Source organism: Scleropages formosus, chromosome 14 (assembly GCF_900964775.1).
Source record: "Scleropages formosus chromosome 14, fSclFor1.1, whole genome shotgun sequence".
Classification (NCBI taxonomy): domain Eukaryota; kingdom Metazoa; phylum Chordata; class Actinopteri; order Osteoglossiformes; family Osteoglossidae; genus Scleropages; species Scleropages formosus.
The window spans coordinates 21,750,564-21,773,471 of NC_041819.1; the positions used below are offsets into that span (position 1 = coordinate 21,750,564).

Sequence of the window (22,908 nt, forward strand, 5' to 3'; positions counted from 1 at the left end):
AAAATAAAATACGTGCTTCTCCGCAAACCCCCGTCTCGATGCCTACTGTTGACTGACGCGTCCTACAAACACGAGCGCCACGTGGCTCTTGATCACCAGCACTGAGGAACACAAGACGTGAGCTGTAAACGCCGTGGAAGAGAGCTGAACGAAGGCGGTCCCAGAAATGTTAAAAAAACAGATCGCAACCGAACAAGTGATCGTTGTCCTTTTCCTTGAACAGCTGGCCTGGAGACACCAGCCTCCACAGCACAGGTGTAGAGGGGGACAGGTGGCCTTTGGGGGGGGGGCGCATCTACCTTGATGCTCTTCTTGAACTGGTACCCCGGCGTGGAGGAGCCCTTGCGCAGAAGCTCGCTGAAGATGACGATCTGCTCGAAGAGGAAGACGCGGCGCTCCTTGCTGCGGGACAGCACGCCCGAATCCTGCTCCGTCACGAAGAACGTGTCCTGCTGCAGCAGTTTGCCCTGACTGGTCAACTTTCCCTGAGGGGGGCGGAGCAAATAAATAAATAAGAGAGGTAAACTCCACCCAGCCACTGCCAATGATCTCAGCATCATCAGAAGTTTGCAGAATCAAATCCCAGGAAGCTGATCAAGACCCTTAGGATGAACTCAGACTGAACTCCTCCAGTTCCTTCCCAGCTGAATAGACATTTATGCATTTTTCTAACAGCCTCAACTCTGCTTAGCAAAAGAATAAGAAAATAGGAAATCCTACAAAGGACTAGAACACAGCGCCCGCCACTTCACCCCAAGGGATTCTCGTGTGCGTTTCCTCTCCGAGCGCTGATGATGAAGAAGACGAAGCTGCGCGACGTCAGAACCGGGAGATCCAGCACGCAGCGGTTCTGCACTTCTGTGATCCACTTCCAGAGAACCTCCCTCAGCTGAAACCTCCCCCACGCTTCCGGTACATTCCAACACTACTCGTGTTTAATCGTCCTACTAGTTCCATCTCCGTGTTACTTAGATACATCCGGACACAACCCTGAGCGCGTATTACACAGCGCAGCAAAATGTATCAAAGTTCTTAGAATTGGAATCAGAATCCGATTCATTTGGCCAATTATGTACACACATCCAAAGAATTTGGCTTCGGTTCCCGACGGCTCATAGTGCAGAATAGACCAAAAAAAAACACAACATACATATACACGCACACACATGTACATACATACGGGGGATTCATTGGGGGGAAGGAAAAAATAACGGGATGGCATAAATAATCAGAGAAGGAATAAGTTTGAGGGAGAAAGTATTGCACAGACTAAAAACAATCAGCTCGTTCTGTCAATTTTTGCATCGATTATGATTAGTTAAAGTTTACTGATTACAAAAATACCACTATTTCCTCTAGAGTCTCAGTTTTAGTTTGGTACTTTGCAGCCATTGGAAGAGTCTAGAAGGCACCAGAACATTCTAGAAAGAGTCAGATCCTAAAAGGCAGAGGAGTATTTGGTGCTTGGAACCCGGTGCTGAAAATTCACGCATTTCAACGATGTGGAATATTTTTTCTAGAAACTGACATATAGTACGAACAAATGCCAAAAAGCTTGATTAATCTAAGACGACAGAATGGAAAATGCAAAATAACCAACATAATAAAATTATGTATTTAATGCATCTTCTTTTGAAATTACTACTCTCTGTTTATCCAGCCACTGTGAAGCCGTTCTGCATGATGAATGTGACCGAAGGAACATCCATAACATAAAATCCCACGTGTGTGCAAAGGTACTAGAGCATTATGTTAAAAATTAATAGCAGCTCCGTGTTCTGGTCTTCTCTGGCATGGGCTACACAGACGAGGACAGGGGAAGGACGTGTGCACACACACACACACACACACACACACACACACACACACTTTGGATATAAAACGGAGGCAATGTCACCCGCCCAGCGCAGCGACGCGGGACTCGATCCGCCCGGACAGTACCTCGTAGCCCTGCAGGCGGCCCAAGTTCATCATGTCGTTGCAGCGCTTGGGGACGAGGAACATCAGGTCGACCGCTTTCTGCAGACAGCGATGCGAAAAGAACACACGAACGTGAGCTTAATTATTAAAAACAGTGAGAGCACATTAAATTTGCTTGTAATGAATTATTTATATTCAGACTGTAGTTGACCTTAAAAAAAAAAAAAAAAAGAAATTCACACAGCACTCAGACTCAGTACTTGGACTGTGGGTGGAAACCAGAGCACTGCTCTTACCTCGATGTCTTGACAGTCCAAGCCTGCCTTCGACGTGTACTTCAGGAAATCCTTCATAAACAAAAGACAGATTCGAATCAGCTCGCGATTCTAAGACAGAGCGTTAAGGATGGATCCGGTGCACACATCAGCGACCCGGACGTCAGCAAAGTGATTATAAGCTCTCAAAAAGCGTATTATACCTTGAGCAGAAGTTGGTATTTGGTTATTCTCTGGATCGGCTTGATCAGATAGTCGCTGATCGTTAGTCTGGAGTTTATTTCCTGCTGCACCTCCTGTCGAGAAAACACACAAAAGCCATAAATCTATGACCGGCTCTAATGGGTTAATGCGGTCAAAAGATGTGAAGCATCCTGAGCTTCTGCTCCAAGCAACAAGGCGCAAGAGCCGCTGAGGGATGCAGAGCAGAAGAATGGTAAAAATATATATTTACCTCAAAGTACGAGTCGTATTCGGCGACGATAAACTCGGACGTGGGTTTGTTCTGACAGTACACCACATACATGTGCAAGCGCCTCTCCTGTAACAAATCGGGGCACAGAGACCCCACACACTTAGCACATGTACGCGGCTAACGTTCACATGCGAAAGGGTGTTTTTAAGGCCGTTTCTCTGTCCGTAACAAAAGAAAGCCGAGCTTTCGCGACTTGCTCCCAAATCATATGACCCGTGTGCATTAATTGTGGCTTATAATCTAACGTGTTTATGATTCACGCAGCTCACTGACTTTTTCTTAAAAAAAGGATTTTTAAAAAAAAAAAAAAAAAAAAAACACACAATCTGAAACCACTTGTCACATTCAGGGTCATGGGGAGCCAGAGCCTAACCCAGCAACAGAGGGCATAAGGCTGGAGGAGGAGGGGACACACCCAGGACGGGATGCCAGGCTGTCGCAAGGCACCCCAAGCGGGACTCGAACCCCAGACCCACCACAGAGCAGGACCCGGTCAAACCCACTGCACCACTGCGCACCCCAATTAAAAAAAGTATTAGAATAATACTACTAATGATGATAACTATAATAAATCTGAAGCAGCTAGAGTAAAGAACACAGATTAACAATCGATTTAACAGCTTTATACACCAAAACCATGTTTCGAGGCAACGGTGTAAGGCATGAACGTCAGCCCTGAAGGTTGTCAGTTCAAGCCCCAGTTCCTGCCTCTGTCACAGTATTTATGGGCAAGGTACTTAGTATAAAATTAATCTACTTAAATACCAGGCAATACAAAGGTCAGATACACATTTATCCTGCACATTTGGATAAATGCATAAATTCCACATCAAAATGATAAATGAATAAGTTCTACATGTAAAGAGAGATTTTAGACCTGTAGCCTACATACATGCTTTATGAAAAGTTCTGCAAGTCGGTCATGATCCTGAAGGCATTTCTCCAGTTCACCCAGGAAAAACCTGTAAGGAAAAAGAGTGTTGTTCAAAGCTCGGTGGGTTTGGACCACACAACCAGGCAAGTCTGAATGGTTGGAGACCTACTCTCTGTGCCAGTCGTAGATCTGATGGATGTTGCCGAAAACTATTTTGTCTTTTCCTTTCATGTCGTCGGGGACACCCTTCTCCTCTATCCTCTTCATAAATCCCTGAAAAAATACAGAGAAAGTAAGAGTAAATAAATGTACACACACACACACACACACACATTTTCAGAACCGCTTGTCCCATACGGGGTCACGGGGAACCGGAGCCTACCCGGTAACACAGGGCGTAAGGCCGGAGGGGGAGGGGACACACCCAGGACGGGACGCCAGTCCGTCGCAAGGCACCCCAAGCGGGACTCGAACCCCAGATGCAAATAACCCAACAAAGAACTCAACCCAACACGGAAAAACTCAACCCAACCCAAAAAACCCAACCTGTCCCAAATGAGCCATCGAAAACTCAACCCTTCAACAAAAATCCAATCCAACGAGAACGCAACCCAACCCACGAAAATACAGCCCAGTCCAACCAATAGAAGAAACTCAATCCAACAAGCTAAAACTCAACCCAACTAAACCAAACCATTTACAAGGAACGCAACAGAAGACATAGACGGACACAAAAAAACAGACACACACACACGCACACACACTTTAAACAGGGACCTTTCAATAAGCAGCTGTGTGAATCTTGTATAAGGGAAAAAGCTGAATTTACAGAGACAGAAGTCTGACAACGATAAACCCGTTCGAGGACGCTGGCTGGTAGGGACACGACGCCCACCTCTGGCACTAACCGAAGCAGTGCATGTCAACATCTCACCATCATCACAGAGCTCCAGAGAGGAGGAAAACCAAGCGACCTTCCCTTGCCCTAACTCCCCAGGTGAGTCTCTGCAGCTCATCTCCCTCACCTCCACCAAAACACCCAGGTCCCTCACGTAGTCTTTCTCCGTCTGTATCAGCTCGTTGAGGACAAACCTGCCAGTGAGAGAGTTACAGCAGTGAGGGCATCATCCGAGCACCGCGGTGTAACGACGACAGCAAGTGACACGAGGAGGAATGGCCAGCAACGCAGCACAGGCCGTTGCTAAATGGGTTAACCTCAAAATTTCGTTCTGGATACAGTATGTTTACACCTGTATTGGCACACGTCTAGACCCTTAAAAGGAGTCTAATGTCTTCATTACTGTTCCAAAGCTGTTATAATGAAAAAAAAGGTCTGTTCATCTATTGGGGCTTTTGGAGAACATCCATCAGCGGAGTAGGGGATTGGGGTGGCGGTCCATACATGCGTCCCCGCATGGCTTTCGCCCTCTGCTCCTCCTCCGGGTTCCTGGGTTGAGTCGTAGCAGCTTGTTCGGGTGTGGTCAGCGTTCCGAAGCTGGGAAATGTCACCGGCTCCAGCGTCTGCAGGGGAGAAGGAAGGATCGCCCATCACCAAGGGCGAAACACGATACCATAGATGTGCCATCCCAGCGCTCAGCATCGAGGGCTTTTTCCCAGACCCCAGGAGGTGTGATAGGTTCCCGGTCAAGTAATCACCTGACCGCTCCCAGGTCTCAGCTTTAAAGGGCTTTGGCAGCAGTGTAGACGGGGACGTGTTACCCGAGATTTCCCTTTCTAGGGTTTAACACAGGATTTACACCATTCAGCCACTACCCTGTAATCTAATTCTCTTTTGACCGAATTCAGTCCGGTACAGTCTTACAGGAAGCTGCATAAATGTGAATGGGATGCTATTATAATAAGTTAGATTTTTTTTTTTTAACGCGGATTCAAATTAGTGGTTATCACATTTTAAGGTAAGGACTGGTCACAGCTGAAAGAAATGCAACACAACAGGAATTTAGAAGAGATGCGTCTGAAGTATAACCACAGAACCCATTATATAAAATGTATTTTTGGGATGTGAAGCGATATGGATATATGTACACCTGGGCCAGCGGATGGCATTATGGACCAAAAGACTTGGGTTCGAATCACACCTCCTCCTGTGCTACCCTTGAGCAAAGGACTTAATGGTGCCCTAAAACTGTCCTAGAAAAACAGATTCCTACTAATATTACATTAATGACACTTTTTCCCCAAAGCGATTTACATAGTAGTAAGTATCTTAACAATTTACCCATTTATACACCTGGATAATTTTTACTGGAGCAATTTAGGGTAAGTACCTTGCTCAAGGGTACAGTTGCTGAAGGTGGGAATCGAACTTGAAACCTTTGCGGCGAAAGACAGCAGCTCTAAGCATTACATTATCAGGTAAGCAATTCTAAGTAGGACAGCTCTGCCAACTGCTCTGGAGTAGAGTAATGAAGACAAATACATGTAAACACAGTAAAATATGGACCGAAGAATTCTGGGTGACCACAGTAATAAACAGCCGGCCTTTTGCTTTCAAATAAGGAATTACTTATAAATCTGCAACCGTTCCCACGTCACCGACCCTGGAGGGTTCTGAACGGACCGCGCAGCAGGAAGAGCAAGCGGGAGAAGCACACCAAAGCGGGGCCTGACTCACCGTCTTGGTCTGGACCAGCTTTTCGATGGCGCTGACCAGCTCGGCCGCGCTGGGCACGTCACTGGAGGCCTGGCGCGTGGCCAGCAAAGCGGCGGGCTGCGCGGCGCAGATCGGTAAAAGGAAGGGGACGCGGCGGGGGGGGAACAGGACGTGGGGGTGGGGGGCAGGGGGGAGAGAGACAACCGGTTATCAGAGACGGCCATGGGGAGGTGGGCAGAGGCAAGCGCAGGGCGGCGGGATGGGGGGGGCACGGTGGGTACTTCAACCCCCTGGCCCAATTTACCACAAAGCAAAGGTGAGGGGCAGCTGGGACAGAGCATCAGCTAAACCCCTGCGCCAGAAGAGATGGTGGCAGAGGGAAGAAGCAAGAGCGGGATGTGGGAGAAACCCTGGCTTTGGCTCACAGAGAGACAGAGCGGCATTGTGGGACACATACGGGGCACAGGAAGGTGGAAAAAGGGGGGGCGGGGCGGGGCAATTCCAAGGCTGAGCAACACAGGAGACAAAGCAAGAGGAGGCCTTGCGGTCCTATCACCTCGACAGGTGGGGCCGTGGTTAGAGTTCCCACCTTATAGCGAAAGAACCCAGGTTCGATCCTAACCTTGTGCCATAGCACCAGTAAACGGCCAGTGATGTCATCACCAGTGGAACTAGATGTCTGATGTGTATTATTCATGGATTTCCTCTACAAAGGGATTTACAGTGTTAGGTCTCTCTATTTATACCGATTTATCCATTTACACCGCTGGGTAACAGTTATCGGAGTAATTAACGGAAACGACCTCGATCAAGGGCATGGCACTGGAATTCGAACCTGGGTCCTTCAGAGGGTGAAAGCACTCACCACTGCGCCACCTGTTTGTATTTGCTGATGTGAGCTTACACACACACACACACACACACACACACACACACGTGTGAGAAGCTGCGACAGCAGGAAGATTACTGAATACTAAATAGAACGGAACATTACTGTTGGCAAACGAGCTTAAAATACATATTTGTTTTCATGTGCATATGAGATTATAATAATCATCATAACTTCTAATTATGTGTGTCTCTTGACTGTTCACTCTTCTCTGCTTAAACTGCACAGTTGTTTGGGTGCAGATATAATAATTTTTAAATAATGATGTAATTAAAAAAAAAAAAAAAAAAAAGAAAATCAGAACCCTTCACTCATTAGATGACCGTGACGTAACAACATTCCCCCCCCCAATCTCCTGTTTACCAAGTGACAGCCCTGTTACTCATCTCACACATCCATAGGAGAAATCAGCTTTACCACATGTGGAGTGGAGAAGGACACAGAGTCCCACAAAGAATGCTATCTCAAGGTCCAGTAAAGGCCGTATGGTTGTACTCTAAACAAAACAATGTAAAATACACTAAATTAAAAAAATGATAATACCCAAACAGCATATAAGGTGGCCCCAGATTCATACATTCTAAGGTCCAGTTTGCTCCCATCCCCCCTGCACAGTCTGCATGGTCCCTACCTTGTCCTCCTGAGATGAGGGGTCCTTGATGATCTCCATGGGGGGAGGAAGGGGCGTGTGCGGCTCATCCTCCGGCTCCTCCTCTCCGCCACTCTGGACACCCGAAGAGGACTTGGACAGCGTGCCCTCCTTCCTGACCCTCTGTAAGGGACCAGAGTATCAGTCAAGGGAGCCCATTGTCGGCCGGGCCCTGGAGGTCCACGGGGGTCCGGTGCGGCCCACCCCGGCCCACAGAGCCTCCTTTGTTGAGTCGGCCCCGCGGGGCACCGCCGCCCGCCGCAGCAGGAAGCCCCGACGGGTGCAGGCTGACCCCAGCTGGACGCTTTCCAGAGGGACTGGAACTCCTCTGTGGACGGGCTATTGATGGCGCTTCGCGGAGCTCGCAGAGCGCAGATGCAGATCACTGAGAAAGGCCTTTAAGAAGGGCCAAGAACAAGGAGGCCACTTTCTCGCTGCAGAACAAAGCTACACAAAAGAACAAGCACTGCAAAGGAAATTCCTTTGAGCGAATTCCAGCACGGATCTTGACAAAAGGAGACCTGCTGTTGTCATCCAGGTACATATATATACACCCCTAAGTGGAACTTGCTGTGTCATTGTGCTGTGGTTGTGTCTCTGTGAACCGGGGACGGTTAAAACAGGAAAAAGGCAGCACTGCGGGTAGCACTGGTGCCTCACAGCCCCTGAGATATGGCTTTGGGCGAGGATTCAAATCCAGCTCGGTATGTGGAATCTGCATGTTCTATGTGGGATTCCTCTGGGTGCTCTGGTTTCCTCCCACAGTCCAAATACGCATGTCCATCCAGGGTGTACCCTGCCCCCCTGGCTTGCACCGTCTCCTTCCGTGAGAGACTCTAGACCACCGTGACCCTGCACAGGCTGGACGGAATAAAAGCGCAATAAGAAAACATGCTTTCAAGAGGAGCCCTTATGCTGCGCGAACACACCTACAAGGGACTGGACCCCTGAGACTCAGATTTTTTTAAAATTTAAAAAAAAAAAAAAAAAGCCAAAAAGGCCGTGGGGCACATCACACGCAAACTGAATCTTGCTGCTTTTCACGACACAGCTGAGCAGAAAGGTTCTCCCTTCAACCTCTGGCCAAAGGCTGTTTTTCCCAAGGTAAAAAAAACAAAAGAGAGGATCATAAGATCAGCGTGTGGAAGAGAACTGGCGCCGCAGCTGGGGCTCCCAGTAAGGGAACACCCCCCGACTCGGGCCAACAGGGTCTCCCACGCGCGCAGGCAAGGGTGCCTCCAGCGTGGTCCCAGTGCAGGTCAAGTGCTGTCACATGGCACGCTGCTCTTAGGCGTGACATACTCAGCATGTCAATCATTAAGCGAGCGCGACCGTCACAAACATCTAAGTGTGTGAGAGAGAGAGAGAGAGAGAGAGAGAGACGGCTGGAGGAAGCGCCGTTTTATACATGCACTTAGACAACCAGCTAATATGTTTACTTAAATCAGAGGTGTCATGGGCTTAGCGTGGCATCACGAGAGAGGGCCGCTGCACGGAAACAAACCGACCTGGACTCTTTTACACCCACTGCTCCAGGTGATGGGGATCCCTATTTAAATGAGACTACGTAATATGCAAATTAAGTGGTATAGGATGCAAATGTGCGACCGAGGAACTGCAATCCACCCCCATGATGCATCGGGGTGTCCTGGATGCACCCGACCGGTCACGTGACCATGGTTGACCCCGACCGCGCACAGCCCCAGTGGGCGGAGCGGTCGTTCGACTGAACGCGTGCGAACCCGGGAAGGGAGGGAAGTTACCTCCTCGGTGCTGTCGTCCTGCGGCGGGCCCTCGCCCTCCCCGTCCCGGGGCCCGAGGTCGATGCTCTTGCGGACCTCGCGTTTCTTGGGCTTGCTGGGGACCTTCTTGATGGCGCTGTCGGCCTTGCCGTGGCTGAGTCGGCGCACGGGGCTCGTGAGCCACTTCTTGAGGGTGTTGCCCGAGCGCTTGGGGCCCGGCGAGCTGCTGTGGGCGGAGCCGACGGAGGACTGCGGCTGCAACGTGGTCACCGAGTCCGTCTTGGCGTCCGACCCGCTCACCACGTAGCTGTCTGCAGGGAGAAACACGAGGGCGTCGGTTCACACCAGGGTGGTACGGTCGCGTCTCGTCACGTTCGACATCTCTGGTCCGGTCGGTCGTCTTGACGCGTCATCGACCGTCAAATCACGTGTCTCATGCGTCACGCTCCCCGTGCGGCGACATTCCCTCATGTACGAGGTCACTGGAGTCGAATGACGCCGTTTGTTCCCTGTATGTTAACATGTTTCTCAATGTTCTGCTCATGAAGAAGGAAATGGGTCTAATATTACAATCTCTAACTGCCAAGCAATAGAAATTTATTAATAAATTAACAGAATATTGCTCATCTACAATAGTGAGAGCAGTCCTAAATATTCCACTTCTCCACATCGATTTATCTAAATCGACATTTCGCTGCATCCGATCAGTTTCTTTCCCTGCCGTCCGACAGCAAGGTTTTTCGTCAGCGCTTTAAGCGACATGATTCTCAGAGACACGTACGAAACCTACCAGAGTTCGTATTCAATGCTTGATGTGGGAAGGGGAAAAAAAAAAAAAAAAAAAAACAAACTACCGGTCCTAGACATTTATTTACTTGAATTTGCAACGCAGAGACATGTAACAAATGCAAAATTCCTACGACACTATAGGACCCGACGATCAAACGTCCGATCGTCTCTCGCACACGAGGATCGTGCCACCGAAAACAGAAACACACATTCATCATAACTAAAATATACGCTGAGACATACACTGATTCTCGCGTATGAAGAGAGACCGGAAAACCACACCCATCAAGGCCCAACATCAACAGCCTTTACACCGAAACCGGAAGCAATGATTTGCCCTGCGACGCCCATTCCAGCCATACGGGGGCGCTAGTTTGACGCGCCCGTTCGCAGAAATGAAGTTTGGGGCTGTTCTGCGGTTAAGAAGCAAGAGTTTATCATCTGGAGGAAGCGCCTGACTACAGAACTTCCAGCTCCCATGAGCTCTTCCTCAATGGCACGTCTGTGCGGCTGGGGCGGGTGTCGCGTGGGCCACGCGCAAACCGGCGGAGGAGAGCGCATGGCGTCACCTCCGCCACCAACCCCCGCCTGAACTCCACCCACACTGCCGCTCAAGGTCACCGCAACGCCGGCTCCCGGCGTCCACTTCAAAACACGCTTTAGGATCACGTGACCCGACACACAACGGTCTTCCGCTTGAAGGACCCGGGTTCAAACCCCATCAATCCCACCCTTATGAAGGTACTTACCCTAAACTGATACAGTAAAAGTTACCCAGTGGTACAAATCAGTAACTTTGGACCGCTCGCCCTACTCTTTGCTCCAGCGTCTCTCGAGGAGGCCGTGTAACGGATTACCGGTGCAACAGCCTCACCGCAGGAGTCCATCTACACGCACCGTGTGTGTCCCTCTTCTGACAGGTGCCACTTCTTAAAGGGACATTCATCAATTTTTTTTTTTTGTGGCGAGCAAGGTGTAGAGGTCCTTCTTTTGTAACATTTGCGCTTCCCTCCAACAAACGGCCAGCTCAGTTTCGAAACGCTCAAGGGCGGTCAGTAAAGAAGCCCGTCGTTACTCTGAGCAGCGCTGGCGTTTGTCCCGACTGGAACGGACAGCGTGGAATCCGTCCCGAGACACACAACCGCGTGGAGTCACGGCACACGCTTCCTGGCCCCCAACTGTGCGGCAAGGGCGTTCAAACATTTGAGCGGTCGTGAGCAAAGAGTCACAGCAACTGCCGCACATGTGAGGGCAGTCAGCGGTCCGCTGGAGGGGTCAGAGGAGCGTCGCTGCCAGCGTTCAGCGGTCGGGCTCCGAGGTCAACCGTGCGCACGTGAAGCCGAGCGGATGTGAGTAACAGGCGTGGGGGCGAATGGCGGGAAGCGAAGCGTGAAAGGTGTCCTGGGCGCGAGCTCCCCGTGGGCCCCGGGTGACCGGCAGCACCATTCTCCGGCACGATCGTCACCTTCATCCTGACCGCAAAGTCAGCCGTTCTGCAAAAAGTCCTCGCAGCATGAAGTGGGGGAGCTGAAAAAAAGGACCTGCTAGCTGAGTGAATGCCACATTCCTTTGGTCACTTATACCAGGGGGGGGGGAATATTCTACACATTGTGCACTCAACTGCATCACACACTCATCACAATGTACCTGATCTACATAATACATTTATTGATTTAGCTGACGCTTTTCTCCAAAGCAACTTACAATGTTAAGGTCGCAATTATTACATGCCTACAATCATTTACCCATTTATATAGCTAGGTAATTTTACTGGAACAATTCAGGGTAAGTACCTTGCTCAAACGTACTAACGCCGAAGGCAGGGATCAAACCTGCGACCTTTGGCTCCAAAGGCAGCAGCTCTAACCACTATGCTACTAGCTGCCACACTGGGTTACACTGGATCAGCGGATGGTCACGGTACACTGGATCGTGATACCACACTGGACTGTCAGCCTACACTGGATCACCGGATCTTAACAGCACGCCGGATCACAGGATCATTACAGTACACAAGATCTTGTTATTGAGAACGCAACTGGGGCCAGTAGGTTTTGTGCGTAACTCCAAAGTCACTTTTAATCGCCCATCAGTGGAAAGTAGATCAGTTAATAGAATAAAAGTAAAAGTAAATTAAGTGGGAAAAAAAAAAAAAAGTTGACAATGTTTTGGGGCGGGTAGCACTGCTGTCTCACAGTGCCTGGGTGGCGTGAGAGGACGTGGGTTCGATCCCTGCTCAGTCTGTGTTGAGTTTGCATGTTCTCCTCGTGCCTATGTGGGTTTCCTCTGGGTGCTCTGGTTTCCTCCCACACTCCAAAGACATGCTGTTCAGGTTCCCCCATGGTGTGCGAGTGTCACGGAGTGAGTGTGTTTCACTGAAGCATGGATGAGTAACCCCTTGTGAGTAGTGTATCTAGCAATGTAGTCACCTTGGTGAATAAGGTGTGTCGGCTCATAACACTACATTGGAGTTCATTGGAAGTTGCTTTGGACAAAAGCGTCTGCTAAGTGAATAAATGTAAAATCCACAACTCAACCATTGATAACATGGAGGAGTTGGTGTATTTAAGGTGAATGCAGAGCAGGCCTTTGTGGCCTACAGTGGGTGGTGCAAGGAGAGAATTTAGCTCCAATTTGATCCTATTTGAAACTATGAACTCCATAAAATAATAATAATAATAAAACAACTCATAGGTGACAGCAGTTTCACTGTGAAAAACCCAAAACCTGGTATAAATATGACAAGTAACAACTATTTGGCTAACCAATCCAGAAAAATGGTTTAAAGTGACCCCCCCCCCCCCCAACCCCGTGCCACAGGTACGCAGGTGGGCAACAGATGCAGAAGTGAGGACGGCGTGGCTCACAGCCAGCCCACCTGCGGAGGTGAAAACACACATCCAGGCGGGTGGTGAGGTATTATTGAGGTATTACACACACCTTTGACATTATTAGTGCAGACTCCACCTGCCCTGCGGGGGGATTAAAAATCCATTATGAGCACCAGGTGGTGTAGCGGTCAAGCAATCTGGTCAAAAAAAGCCTCAGAATCAAATCCAACGAGCAGCACCTCTGATGTTCTTCTGAATCGGATCCTTCAGATTGGAACAAAAATTGAGCGGTATGAGCTGAAGAACAGGCGTGGTAAACAGAAGTGTAAGGGGTGTAAACCATACAGACACAAGGTGGTGCAATAGTGAAGGGAAATGCCTTGCAGGGAGAAAACTGGGTGGTTTCATCCTTAGGACTTTTTTTTCCAGTGATCATCTGACTCTGCAAACAGATAAGCGCTGCAAAAATGTGTGAAGGATGTAAAAGGGTGTAAAACATGTCCTCGCCAAGAGGAGCGAAACGGGAGGGAATGGAGCCACGTGTTCCCCTGTGCGGGGCTGACCTGCGCTCCCTCCCCATCTCATGAAGCATTCCTTTGATAGCATGAATGCGGCCCCTTCAGCCGCCTCCTCCAAGAGCCTTTGTTAGAGGAGCCCCTCGGACCAGCGGCGCCCTCCGAAGGTCCCTGACCCAACGCTTTTCCGCCGTGACCGAGGGGCACGAGGATCAGCGATCCGACAGACCGTGGCAGATGACAGTGTGCGATCGAGAGCCGTCTCCACATCCGCAGTTTAAACATTATTCACTAAGGAGGAAAACGATACCACGGTAAATCACTGTAACTCTACACATGTACAAATGATGTATATGGTATCAGTACACAAAGCCACCGAAGTTCTACACCATTTGCTGTGATTTGCTCGTTTGGATCTGTCTTCATATACAACGTAATAATTCAAAATCTTTATACATAATAATAATAAATGATGCATGCTGGTACCTCATATTACCTGGAGTCAATTATTTAAAAAGAAACAAACAGCAGCAATAATAATAATAATAATAATAATAATAATAATAATAATAGCTGACTTGTCCAAGTTACAATGTTAGGTACCTTTTTGCTAATTAACGATAATTCGTTTGTAATCCATCAATGAAAAATCAAAACACCTCATATCACTGCTCGAAACGTGACTTGTTCACACACGAAAGATAACATTTTCCACATCTGGTTGTCTGTGTTTCGCCTGTGTCGTTACATGTGTACTGTGCAGTACTGCAGCTTGCAGGCTGAGTATAGCAAAGAAAAGTGTGTTTCTAAAAGTTAAGGTAATCATCAACTATTTAATTTTACTGTATCTATTCAAGGTAAGTACCTTGATCGGGATATGACAGCAGGAGCTGGGATTTGAACTCGGGACTTTCAGTTCGCAAGGCGACACCTCTAACCGCTACGCCACCTGCTAGACAACTGCAACCTCCCAAAAGAAACTTGACAATTTGACATTCAAACCCAATCATTCAACCTGGTTGTACCGGAACCATTTCTAACAGTTCAACAAGCCTCAAACGTCCCAAAAGCAGCCCGAGACCCGGCAACAGGTCGACGCGACAACGCCGAACTGCTTACACAGTGATCTTAAAATAGGTGGAGGGGAAAAAGTCGCTCAAGACTGCATGGCAGCCAGGAAGGACACATTTCGCAAGAAATTGAGCTTTTCAGCAAAATGCCTTCGCAAGACGGGGCGCAGATTTGTGGAAACTGTCACGTGGAGGAAATGGAAATAAACTCAGCAGCTTGAGCCCAAACATTAAAAATAAGCAACCTGGGAGGGAGGGAGGGAGGGAGGGAGGGAGTTGAGTCACTGCGCTCAAGGTCACCCGTCGGGAACCCGGAGCCTCCAGAGACATGGAATAACACCGCATGGAGACGAGAAAAATAAATATATATAAAACTATATAATCAGTGGACTCAACTCTGTCATAAACCCATCTGCTGGACTGTCAGTCCAAGGTGGAACTTAAATGACCACATGGAGCAGATCTCCAGACGGTAAAGCACAGTATATGAATACTACCTAAGGTTCGAGAGTCACACGTCTAGTTGGACTCCATACTGTTATTCACCTGATACTTCTCCAAAGAAAAACTTACCATGTTATGCTACCTACAGCATTTCACCCAGGTGAACAGCTGGGTAATTTCACCGGAGCAATTCAGGGTAAGCAGCTTGCTTAAGGTATTATAGTACCAGGTGGGATTCGAACCTGCAACTTTCAGATTCCAAGGCAGCAGCTCTATCTACTATGCTTTGAGCCGTCCCCTTCAGCAGATGCTTTTCTCCACAGGGTCACACAGCTAACTACTATTTAGCCAACTTACAATACTATACTAGATACCATAGTCAACTACAGTCATTTACTTATTTTCTGACACTTTTCTCCAAAGTGACTTACAGTATGAAACTATTTACAATTATTTACCCCTTTATACAGCTGGGTGATTTTACTGGAACAATTTAGGTTAAGTACATTGTTGAAGAATACTACAGCTAGAGGTGGGATTTGAACCTACAACCCTTAGGTTCAAAGGCAGCGGCTCCAACCCCTACATTACCAGCAAATCAGATGTTTAAAATACCTACAATCAGCACTAAAATGGTGTTGAGAAAAACCAGAAACATTATAAGCAAATGACTGATTGGTTTGGTCAACATGAGGTCACATCTCCCTTTGGAGATAAACACCAGCAACATGTGAACACCGGGGCGTAGGAGTACGCGACCCTCCTCTGAGACTCAGCACAGTGCCCAATCCCCCCCACCATCGCACAACTTCCACAGCAACCCCCCCAGCACCCGTTCGCTGCTGAACCGCTAGTCGACCACGGAGCAAAAACGCTCATGGTATGACCGTCACGGACAACGGTTGCATTCTGTCTGCGATTCGGGGTAAACTTTAGGACAACGGCATCTATTGTGTTTCTAAAGGCTGCGACGACACCCTGCAGTGGATGCATGATGTAGTAATACGGTGTAAAGCTGACATGTGTGAAATGCACGAGGTGGGGTCGGGGGGGGGGGGTCGCTTTACCGCAGGGCGGATCCTCATGTCACGAGGCCTCCTTTCGCCTCGGAGGTTCAGTTAGGAACAGAGAACAGGGTGGCTGAGAGACATAAGAACATGCCCCACCACCACCACGCACACCAAACCGCAGAGTCGGCAAACCGGATCCGTCCATCCTGGGGTCCTCGTACCGGAGCTCAGACCCCACCCCAAAGCACGCAAGTCATGATGGAGGAACCTTTATCTGCTCGCCGAGATACAGCCACCTGGTTTGCATGGCTCATCTTCATCCTTGCACTCAAGCGCTCCCACGCCTTCCCATCAGTCGAACCCGCAAGCCGCTCGTCTAACAGATGAACCTTCTCGCCTGCTTCCCCTCTTTCCTTCACTGTGTTGCGTTACCAACTCTCTGATACTTGAAACTTTCACAAACTTGCAATTTTACGTGATATTTGAAAAAAATATATATAAATATTACAAAAAGCGAATAAAACTGCAACTGTTCCTCTTGCTTCATAGTATAAGGCAAGTGGTGACAAGACAGTTAAGCAGTGAACAGCCATATAGTGACTGACAATATAATAGCAGTAAAAGTAGTAAGAACACCATGACGACTGATAATAATAATAATATTATTAATATAATTATTATTGTTATTATTAATACTACATACATACATATTACAATTTACAATGTGAGGTCTGTACAATAAGTTACTTGTACCTATAAGGTACTCTGATTTATCTATTTATACAGCTGGGTAACTTTTACTGTACCAGTTCAGGGTAAATGCCTTGCTCAAGGGTACTGCAACAGGAGCTAGACTGAAACCCAGGCCCCTAACCACTACGCCACCTGGTGGCCGGGGGGAGGATCGCTTCCAAATTTCTGTGCATTACTCTTCTACCCCTGCTGCTCGATACTTTATAGCTAAAAGGTGAAAAAATAAAATGGAAAAACAAAATGAAATATATAGATAACAAAAGACTGCCCTTGTTACTGCATGCCCTGCCTCTCTATATTAAAGTAATTTACCGTAGGAGAAGATACTGAGCTGTCACACTGGACACATGAGATGATTAAAGGACTAACTACTCTCCACAGTTTTTACTGAATCAATCTGGGGTTAGTACCTTGATCATGGGTACTAAAGCAGGAGGTGGAGTTCGAACCTGGATCGACTGAGCGCACGGTGACGCCCCGAACCGCGACGCCCCCTGCTGCGAGCTGCCCATCATTAGACAGCACAGGGACATTCAGAGTGTTATGAAGCGGTGACTCCACAAGAGTCCCTCTAGTTTCCTGCCCCCAGTGACCTCGGTATGTGACTCAACGGTCCCCCAAGCAATGAATCTCTTGTCATTTAATTATTAACAAAGAGGAAAAAAATCCACGTTTAACACAACATGAAATAAATTTCAAACCAGCGCACTGCATTTTTAACCGGACCTCCCACTGAAACATTACATTTATTTATTGAGCAGACACTTTTTTACAAAGTTACTTCCAATGAACTCTATGTGGTGTTATCAGCCCACACACACACACACACACACACACACACACACACACACACACACACCTTATTCACCATGGTGTCCTACACTGCTAGACACACACTACTTACACTGGGTCACTCATCCATACATCCGTGGAACACGAACACACACACACACACACACACACACACACACACACACACACACACGAACACACACACGAACACACACACGAACACACACACGAACACACACACGAACACTCTCTCTCTCTGTCACTCACACACTATGGGGGAACCTGAACAGCATGTCTTTAGAGTGTGGGAGGAAACCAGAGCACTCAGGGGAAACCCACACAGGGAGAGCATACATACTCCACACAGACTGAGCGGGGATCGAACCCACGCCCTCTCGCACCACCCAGACGTTGCGAGACAGCCTCCGTGCCACCCAACAGCAAGCAGCATAAATATTCTGTATAAAAACTCTACACACCATCTGAATGTAGATGAACAAAACCATAAAAATCAACTTGAGCTTTAAAATCATTAAAATTACAAAGAAGAAAATACCACCGGGTTGCGACACCTGTAACACTCAAATCAAGATCAAAGTACAGATCAAAGTATTTCCATAAGAGCCCTCTATTATATTTCAATGAGGCCACGCCCCCAAGCCATAACCTGGACTCACGATGTTCCCATCGCCACGAGCACTGAGTTCAGCGTCCAGGTTTCAACCGCACTGGGACCAGTCCAGCATTCTCCACCGTGACCGAGAACCACTCCAGGTGGGGTCACCTGAGGGCGGATGACGCATGTGAAGAAAGGCGTCCGCAGCCTCGGGGTTACGCAACAGTGTCCCTTGTTCACGTCCCGCACGCTGTCCCTCGTATTTATCATTTATTTAGAGTTTTCGACTGTCGTCAAGCCCCTATCGGTCGGGGCGCCTGCTGCGTCACAACCGCAGCTGATAAGTGAGGCGACCGCGACCCGTTGCCCGCAACTTGGCCGCACTTCCTCACCTGTCCTGTTTGCCCTCGTGACACAGAGGGCTCATAAAGCACGGTGCACTTAAACAAGGGCAGACGGGGTCGACGGAGCCGTGACAGCATCTCGCACACACCCCCTGCACTGGAAACACTAGCACAGCCAAAAAAAAAAAAAAAAACACACACACACACACACACACACACACACACACACACACACACACACACACACACACACACACACACACACACACCACCTACTTATTTGCCTGGCTGACACTTTTCTCCAAACCAGCAACAAAGTTACTATGATTTACCTCCTTATGCAGTTGTGTCATTTTTTGCCAGATGAGTGCAGGGTAAGTGCCTGGATCAAGGCTGCTACAGCAGGAGGCAGGATTCAAACCCTGGTGCATCAAGTGCAGGGTGGCTGCTCCAACCACTACACCCCCTGCTGGCCAAAATGTGGTGAAAACAAATGGAACCCTTTCTGAGGCACTGCCCCCTTCACCCCCCTTTTTACCCAGAGTCAAATGAGATGAGGTACCCACCGGCAACACTCAGACAGCAGCAGCAGCAACGCTCCAGGGTCCAGCCGAAACAGAAGCGACAGGTGCAGCACCTCATCCTGCTTTTCATCCTGCCCGCCTACGAGCACATGGTCCGAGGAGGCGCAACCCGCAGGAGACACGCGCAGAGCACGGCGTCCACATGCGGCGCTCGCCGCAGCCCAGCCGCACAGTGACCGTGCCTCCGATCTAAGTTCTCCCAGCTCTGATCAGGAGGGGGGGGGAGGAGTCACAGGGAGGGGGGGGATACACTGTGTAGCTCACTGTTTCAGCGAGTGTGTCAAGTAGATGGGGGAGGAGTCACAGAGAGGGGCGGGGCCTGGGGGGAAGAGGGTGGGCTCACAAGCCGACTCATGACTCGGAGGGATCGCAGGCAACAAAAGACTCGCGTTACAGGTCTTCAGACAAAAGACGCCACTAAACCCTGCCAGCCAATCAGCAGGCGGAACTCCCACGCCCACTCCGCGGAGAATATGAACCATATCTACACATTTTTACATTTCATGTCCAACAGTTTTTCCCCCTGTAACATGTCTGTTGGACGTTAACCATAACATTTACTCCATTAAAAGTAAAACAATGATAAGCAGTAAGAAAATGCCAACTGCTCAAACTGCAGAGTCCTAGAATTTTTTTATTTAATAAAATGAACCATGAACACAGTGCTACGCATATATATTAAGATACTTAATATTTATACATCTGAGTAGTTCACAGTGTTTCAACTGTGGGTAAGTACCTTTTATCAGGCGTACTGCAGCGAAAACGGGGATTCGGACCCAGGTCCTTCAGGTGCAAGGCAGCAGATTTGATCCCTATCTGCTTCACAATGTTTAGAAGCAAAATAAAAGGGCATTATCTATTTAAGATGATACACTTTATAAGCTGCCATAAAGCAGCGAGCCGTAGATCCATAGAGCGACCCGCCACACAGAGCCACTGCATTCAAACTCTGCGGTCGAACCCGTTTTCCCGATACGGAGCGGTGCGAGTCGCATGTAAATTTCCACGCTATGTTTTCCCAGCGCTCCCTCAAAACGGATCCCTCCTTGGGTTCCTGTTCTCTGATCACAGTATTCCACGCGCCTGTTCACCTTGGGCTGAGCCCTTCGAAAAGAGCCCTGGATCAGCGCGTCCGGCAAGAGGGACTTCGACCCAGAGACCGACGACCGGGAGCCACCGATTTGGAAAACCGACTTTGGCAAGGCACTCGTAGCCACTGAGGTCTCTCAAGATCAAGAGCGTTTAAAAATTCAGCGGAAAGAGGCCCAAGCGCCTGTCTGAGAACATTTCACACTCATGACTGATTGAAGCCTCACTCGACTATGAAAACACGCTTGGAGCGGCGCAACGGTTATCATCATTCATATTTAATGACTTGGCAGATGATTTCCCCAAAGTTACCTACAACTCAGAGTAAACAGAAGTGCATCGACAGCAGACGAAGAGCTGTGGACACAGACCCAGGATTATCAGAACACAGCTTGTCTGTCTCACACCACCATGTCGCTAGTTCACATCCCTCAAGTAGTTGCCAATAGAAGTGACATCCCAATAGCAAAACACATAAATAAGAAAAACTCTCAAAGTTTTTAGTTCTGTCGATTTTTCTGTTGATTATGATTAGTTAAACTGATTACAAAACTAAGGGGTTCAGCCAGTGCCCGCTGGGTGGTGGGTCTGCGGTTCGAGCCCTGCTTGGGGTGCCTAGCGACGGACTGGCCTCCCGCCTTGAGTGCGTCCCCTCCCCGTTGGACTTGCGCCCTTTGTTGCCGGGTAAGGCTCCGGCTCACCGCTACCCCGCTCGGAACAAGCGGTTGCTGTTGATCGAAGGATGGATTAGAAAACATCACTAATTCCTGTAGAATGTGAGTTTTAGCCACAGAATCTTGATTCCACTATTTTTTTATGAAATTTCAGACAGAGTGTGTGTGTGTGTGTGTGTGTGTGTGAGAGAGAGACAGAGAAAGAGAACTGTTGCTCACATATAAGGCACACTATATTTAAGTGTTCCTTCTGCTGCTGTTTTCCCAGGGCTGCCACACTAAATTTCATCGTATTGCATACAATGACAATAAAGGATCTTTTCTTGAGATATTTTAAATGCCACTTATTAACAAATTACACAGATATTCTGCATTGGAACATCCTAGAAAACACTGAAGCATAACAGCTATTGGAAGATTCTAGAAGGCACCAGAACATTCTAAAAAGTACCAAACATTCCAGAAATCATATGATCCTAAAATGTACTGGAATATTCAATGCCAAAGTTTTCTAATTTCAAGAACATGGAATATTTCTCTATAAACTGGCATATAGTGCAAACCAACACCAAAAGTATGATTCATCTAAGAAAACTGAATGGAAAATGCAAAGAAATGTAATACAATTTTTCTTACATTGTGTAATCACAGCAGATGGTGCTGGATTCATTTATGGAGCTGTCAAAAGATCATGATAGGAATGAGAATGAATGCGATACGTTTGAGGTCCTTCTTGTAAGCTTAAAAGGATTCAGCAGCTTTGAGGGACAGAGGGAACTCATTCCACCACACTGGGGCAAAGGCCAAAAACTGGCAAGCTTTTGACCCCATTGTAAGCAGGACAAGTTAGACTCATCAACAGAAAGCGGCAAGTGAAAGTCCCAGTTGAGGCGCCGCAGTTGGAAGCTTTTTCTCAGGAAACGCGCAGAGACATGAGATCCAAGCATCTCATTGGCAGGCAAACGTATAAATAGCCCCTGGTTTACATAGGAACCGCATGCTTGGCTTTGCATTCCCACGTGCAAGAATGGTCTCCTGGTCATGAATATGCAGCGGCTATGCAAATGAGCCTGAGATGGTGATGACACCTGGATCAACAGGCTACTTCTGAATTTGCTTAACCATCCTTTAAAGAGTGGGAGTAGGAACGGAAGGAGAGGAGAAAAGATACTGGGAAAGCCTGCAGGTCATCGGGAGATACGCTACTCTACCCTACCCTACTCTAGTCTAGTCTACTCCTAGCCTACCCTACCCTATACCACTCTAGCCTACTGTACTCTACTCTAGCCTACTGTAGTGTACCTTATCCTACTCTACCCTACCCCACTCTACTCTAATCCTAGCCTACCCTAGTGTACCTTATCTTACTCTACCCTACCCCACTCCTACCCTACCCTATCCCACATTACCCTACTGTAGTGTACCTTATCCTACTCTAGCCTACCCTACCCTACTATAGTGCACCTTATCCTACCCTACCCTACTCTAGCCTACTGCAGCATACTGTATCCTACTCTAGCCTAGCCTACCCTACCCCATCCCACTCTACCCTACTGCAGTGTACCTTATCCTTCTCTAGCCTACCCTACTCTAGCATACCCTACCCTGCTCAAGCTTACTGTAGCACACTATATCCTCCTCTAGCCTACCCCTAGCCTATCCTACCCTACTCTAGCCTATCGTAAGCCTACCCCTCGTCTGCCCCATGCCTGCCCTGGACATATAATCTCCACTGTATCATCCAAAAAGCCTTTGACAAAGAGGTGCTGCATCATGGGTTGTGATCCTCCAAAAGTCCCTGTGGTGTCAGGATAGCAAACTAAACACACTAACTTTGCACATCAACACTTGCATGAGCTCAGGAACGCAGGCTGAATTTACTGTAAATCCGTGTTATGGTAAGTCAAACCCCTCAATACACCAGAGGGCTGTCAGGTCTAAACATTCTTCGCCAAC

The 22,908-nt window shown here is 48.3% G+C and overlaps 1 protein-coding gene across 7 annotated transcripts in view; it reads right to left on the reverse strand.

Moving 5' to 3' along the window:
- Positions 1–22,908, reverse strand: part of LOC108928970 (kalirin-like) — a 155,875-nt gene that overhangs the window by 14,795 nt on the left and 118,172 nt on the right. For 5 of the 7 annotated variants that reach the window (XM_029258163.1, XM_029258164.1, XM_029258166.1 and 2 more), the window contains 12 exons: positions 9,460–9,749; positions 7,679–7,819; positions 6,180–6,275; positions 4,947–5,065; positions 4,570–4,636; positions 3,714–3,817; positions 3,563–3,632; positions 2,650–2,736; positions 2,399–2,491; positions 2,217–2,267; positions 1,942–2,019; positions 300–485 (listed from right to left, as the gene is read on the reverse strand). In XM_029258163.1, the coding sequence (XP_029113996.1) occupies positions 300–485; positions 1,942–2,019; positions 2,217–2,267; positions 2,399–2,491; positions 2,650–2,736; positions 3,563–3,632; positions 3,714–3,817; positions 4,570–4,636; positions 4,947–5,065; positions 6,180–6,275; positions 7,679–7,819; positions 9,460–9,749 (1,382 nt within the window). Of the gene's footprint in view, positions 1–299; positions 486–1,941; positions 2,020–2,216; positions 2,268–2,398; positions 2,492–2,649; positions 2,737–3,562; positions 3,633–3,713; positions 3,818–4,569; positions 4,637–4,946; positions 5,066–6,179; positions 6,276–7,678; positions 7,820–9,459; positions 9,750–19,168; positions 19,293–22,908 lie in introns of those variants that run through there. The other 2 variants (XM_029258169.1, XM_029258165.1) reach the window with 2 other exon arrangements.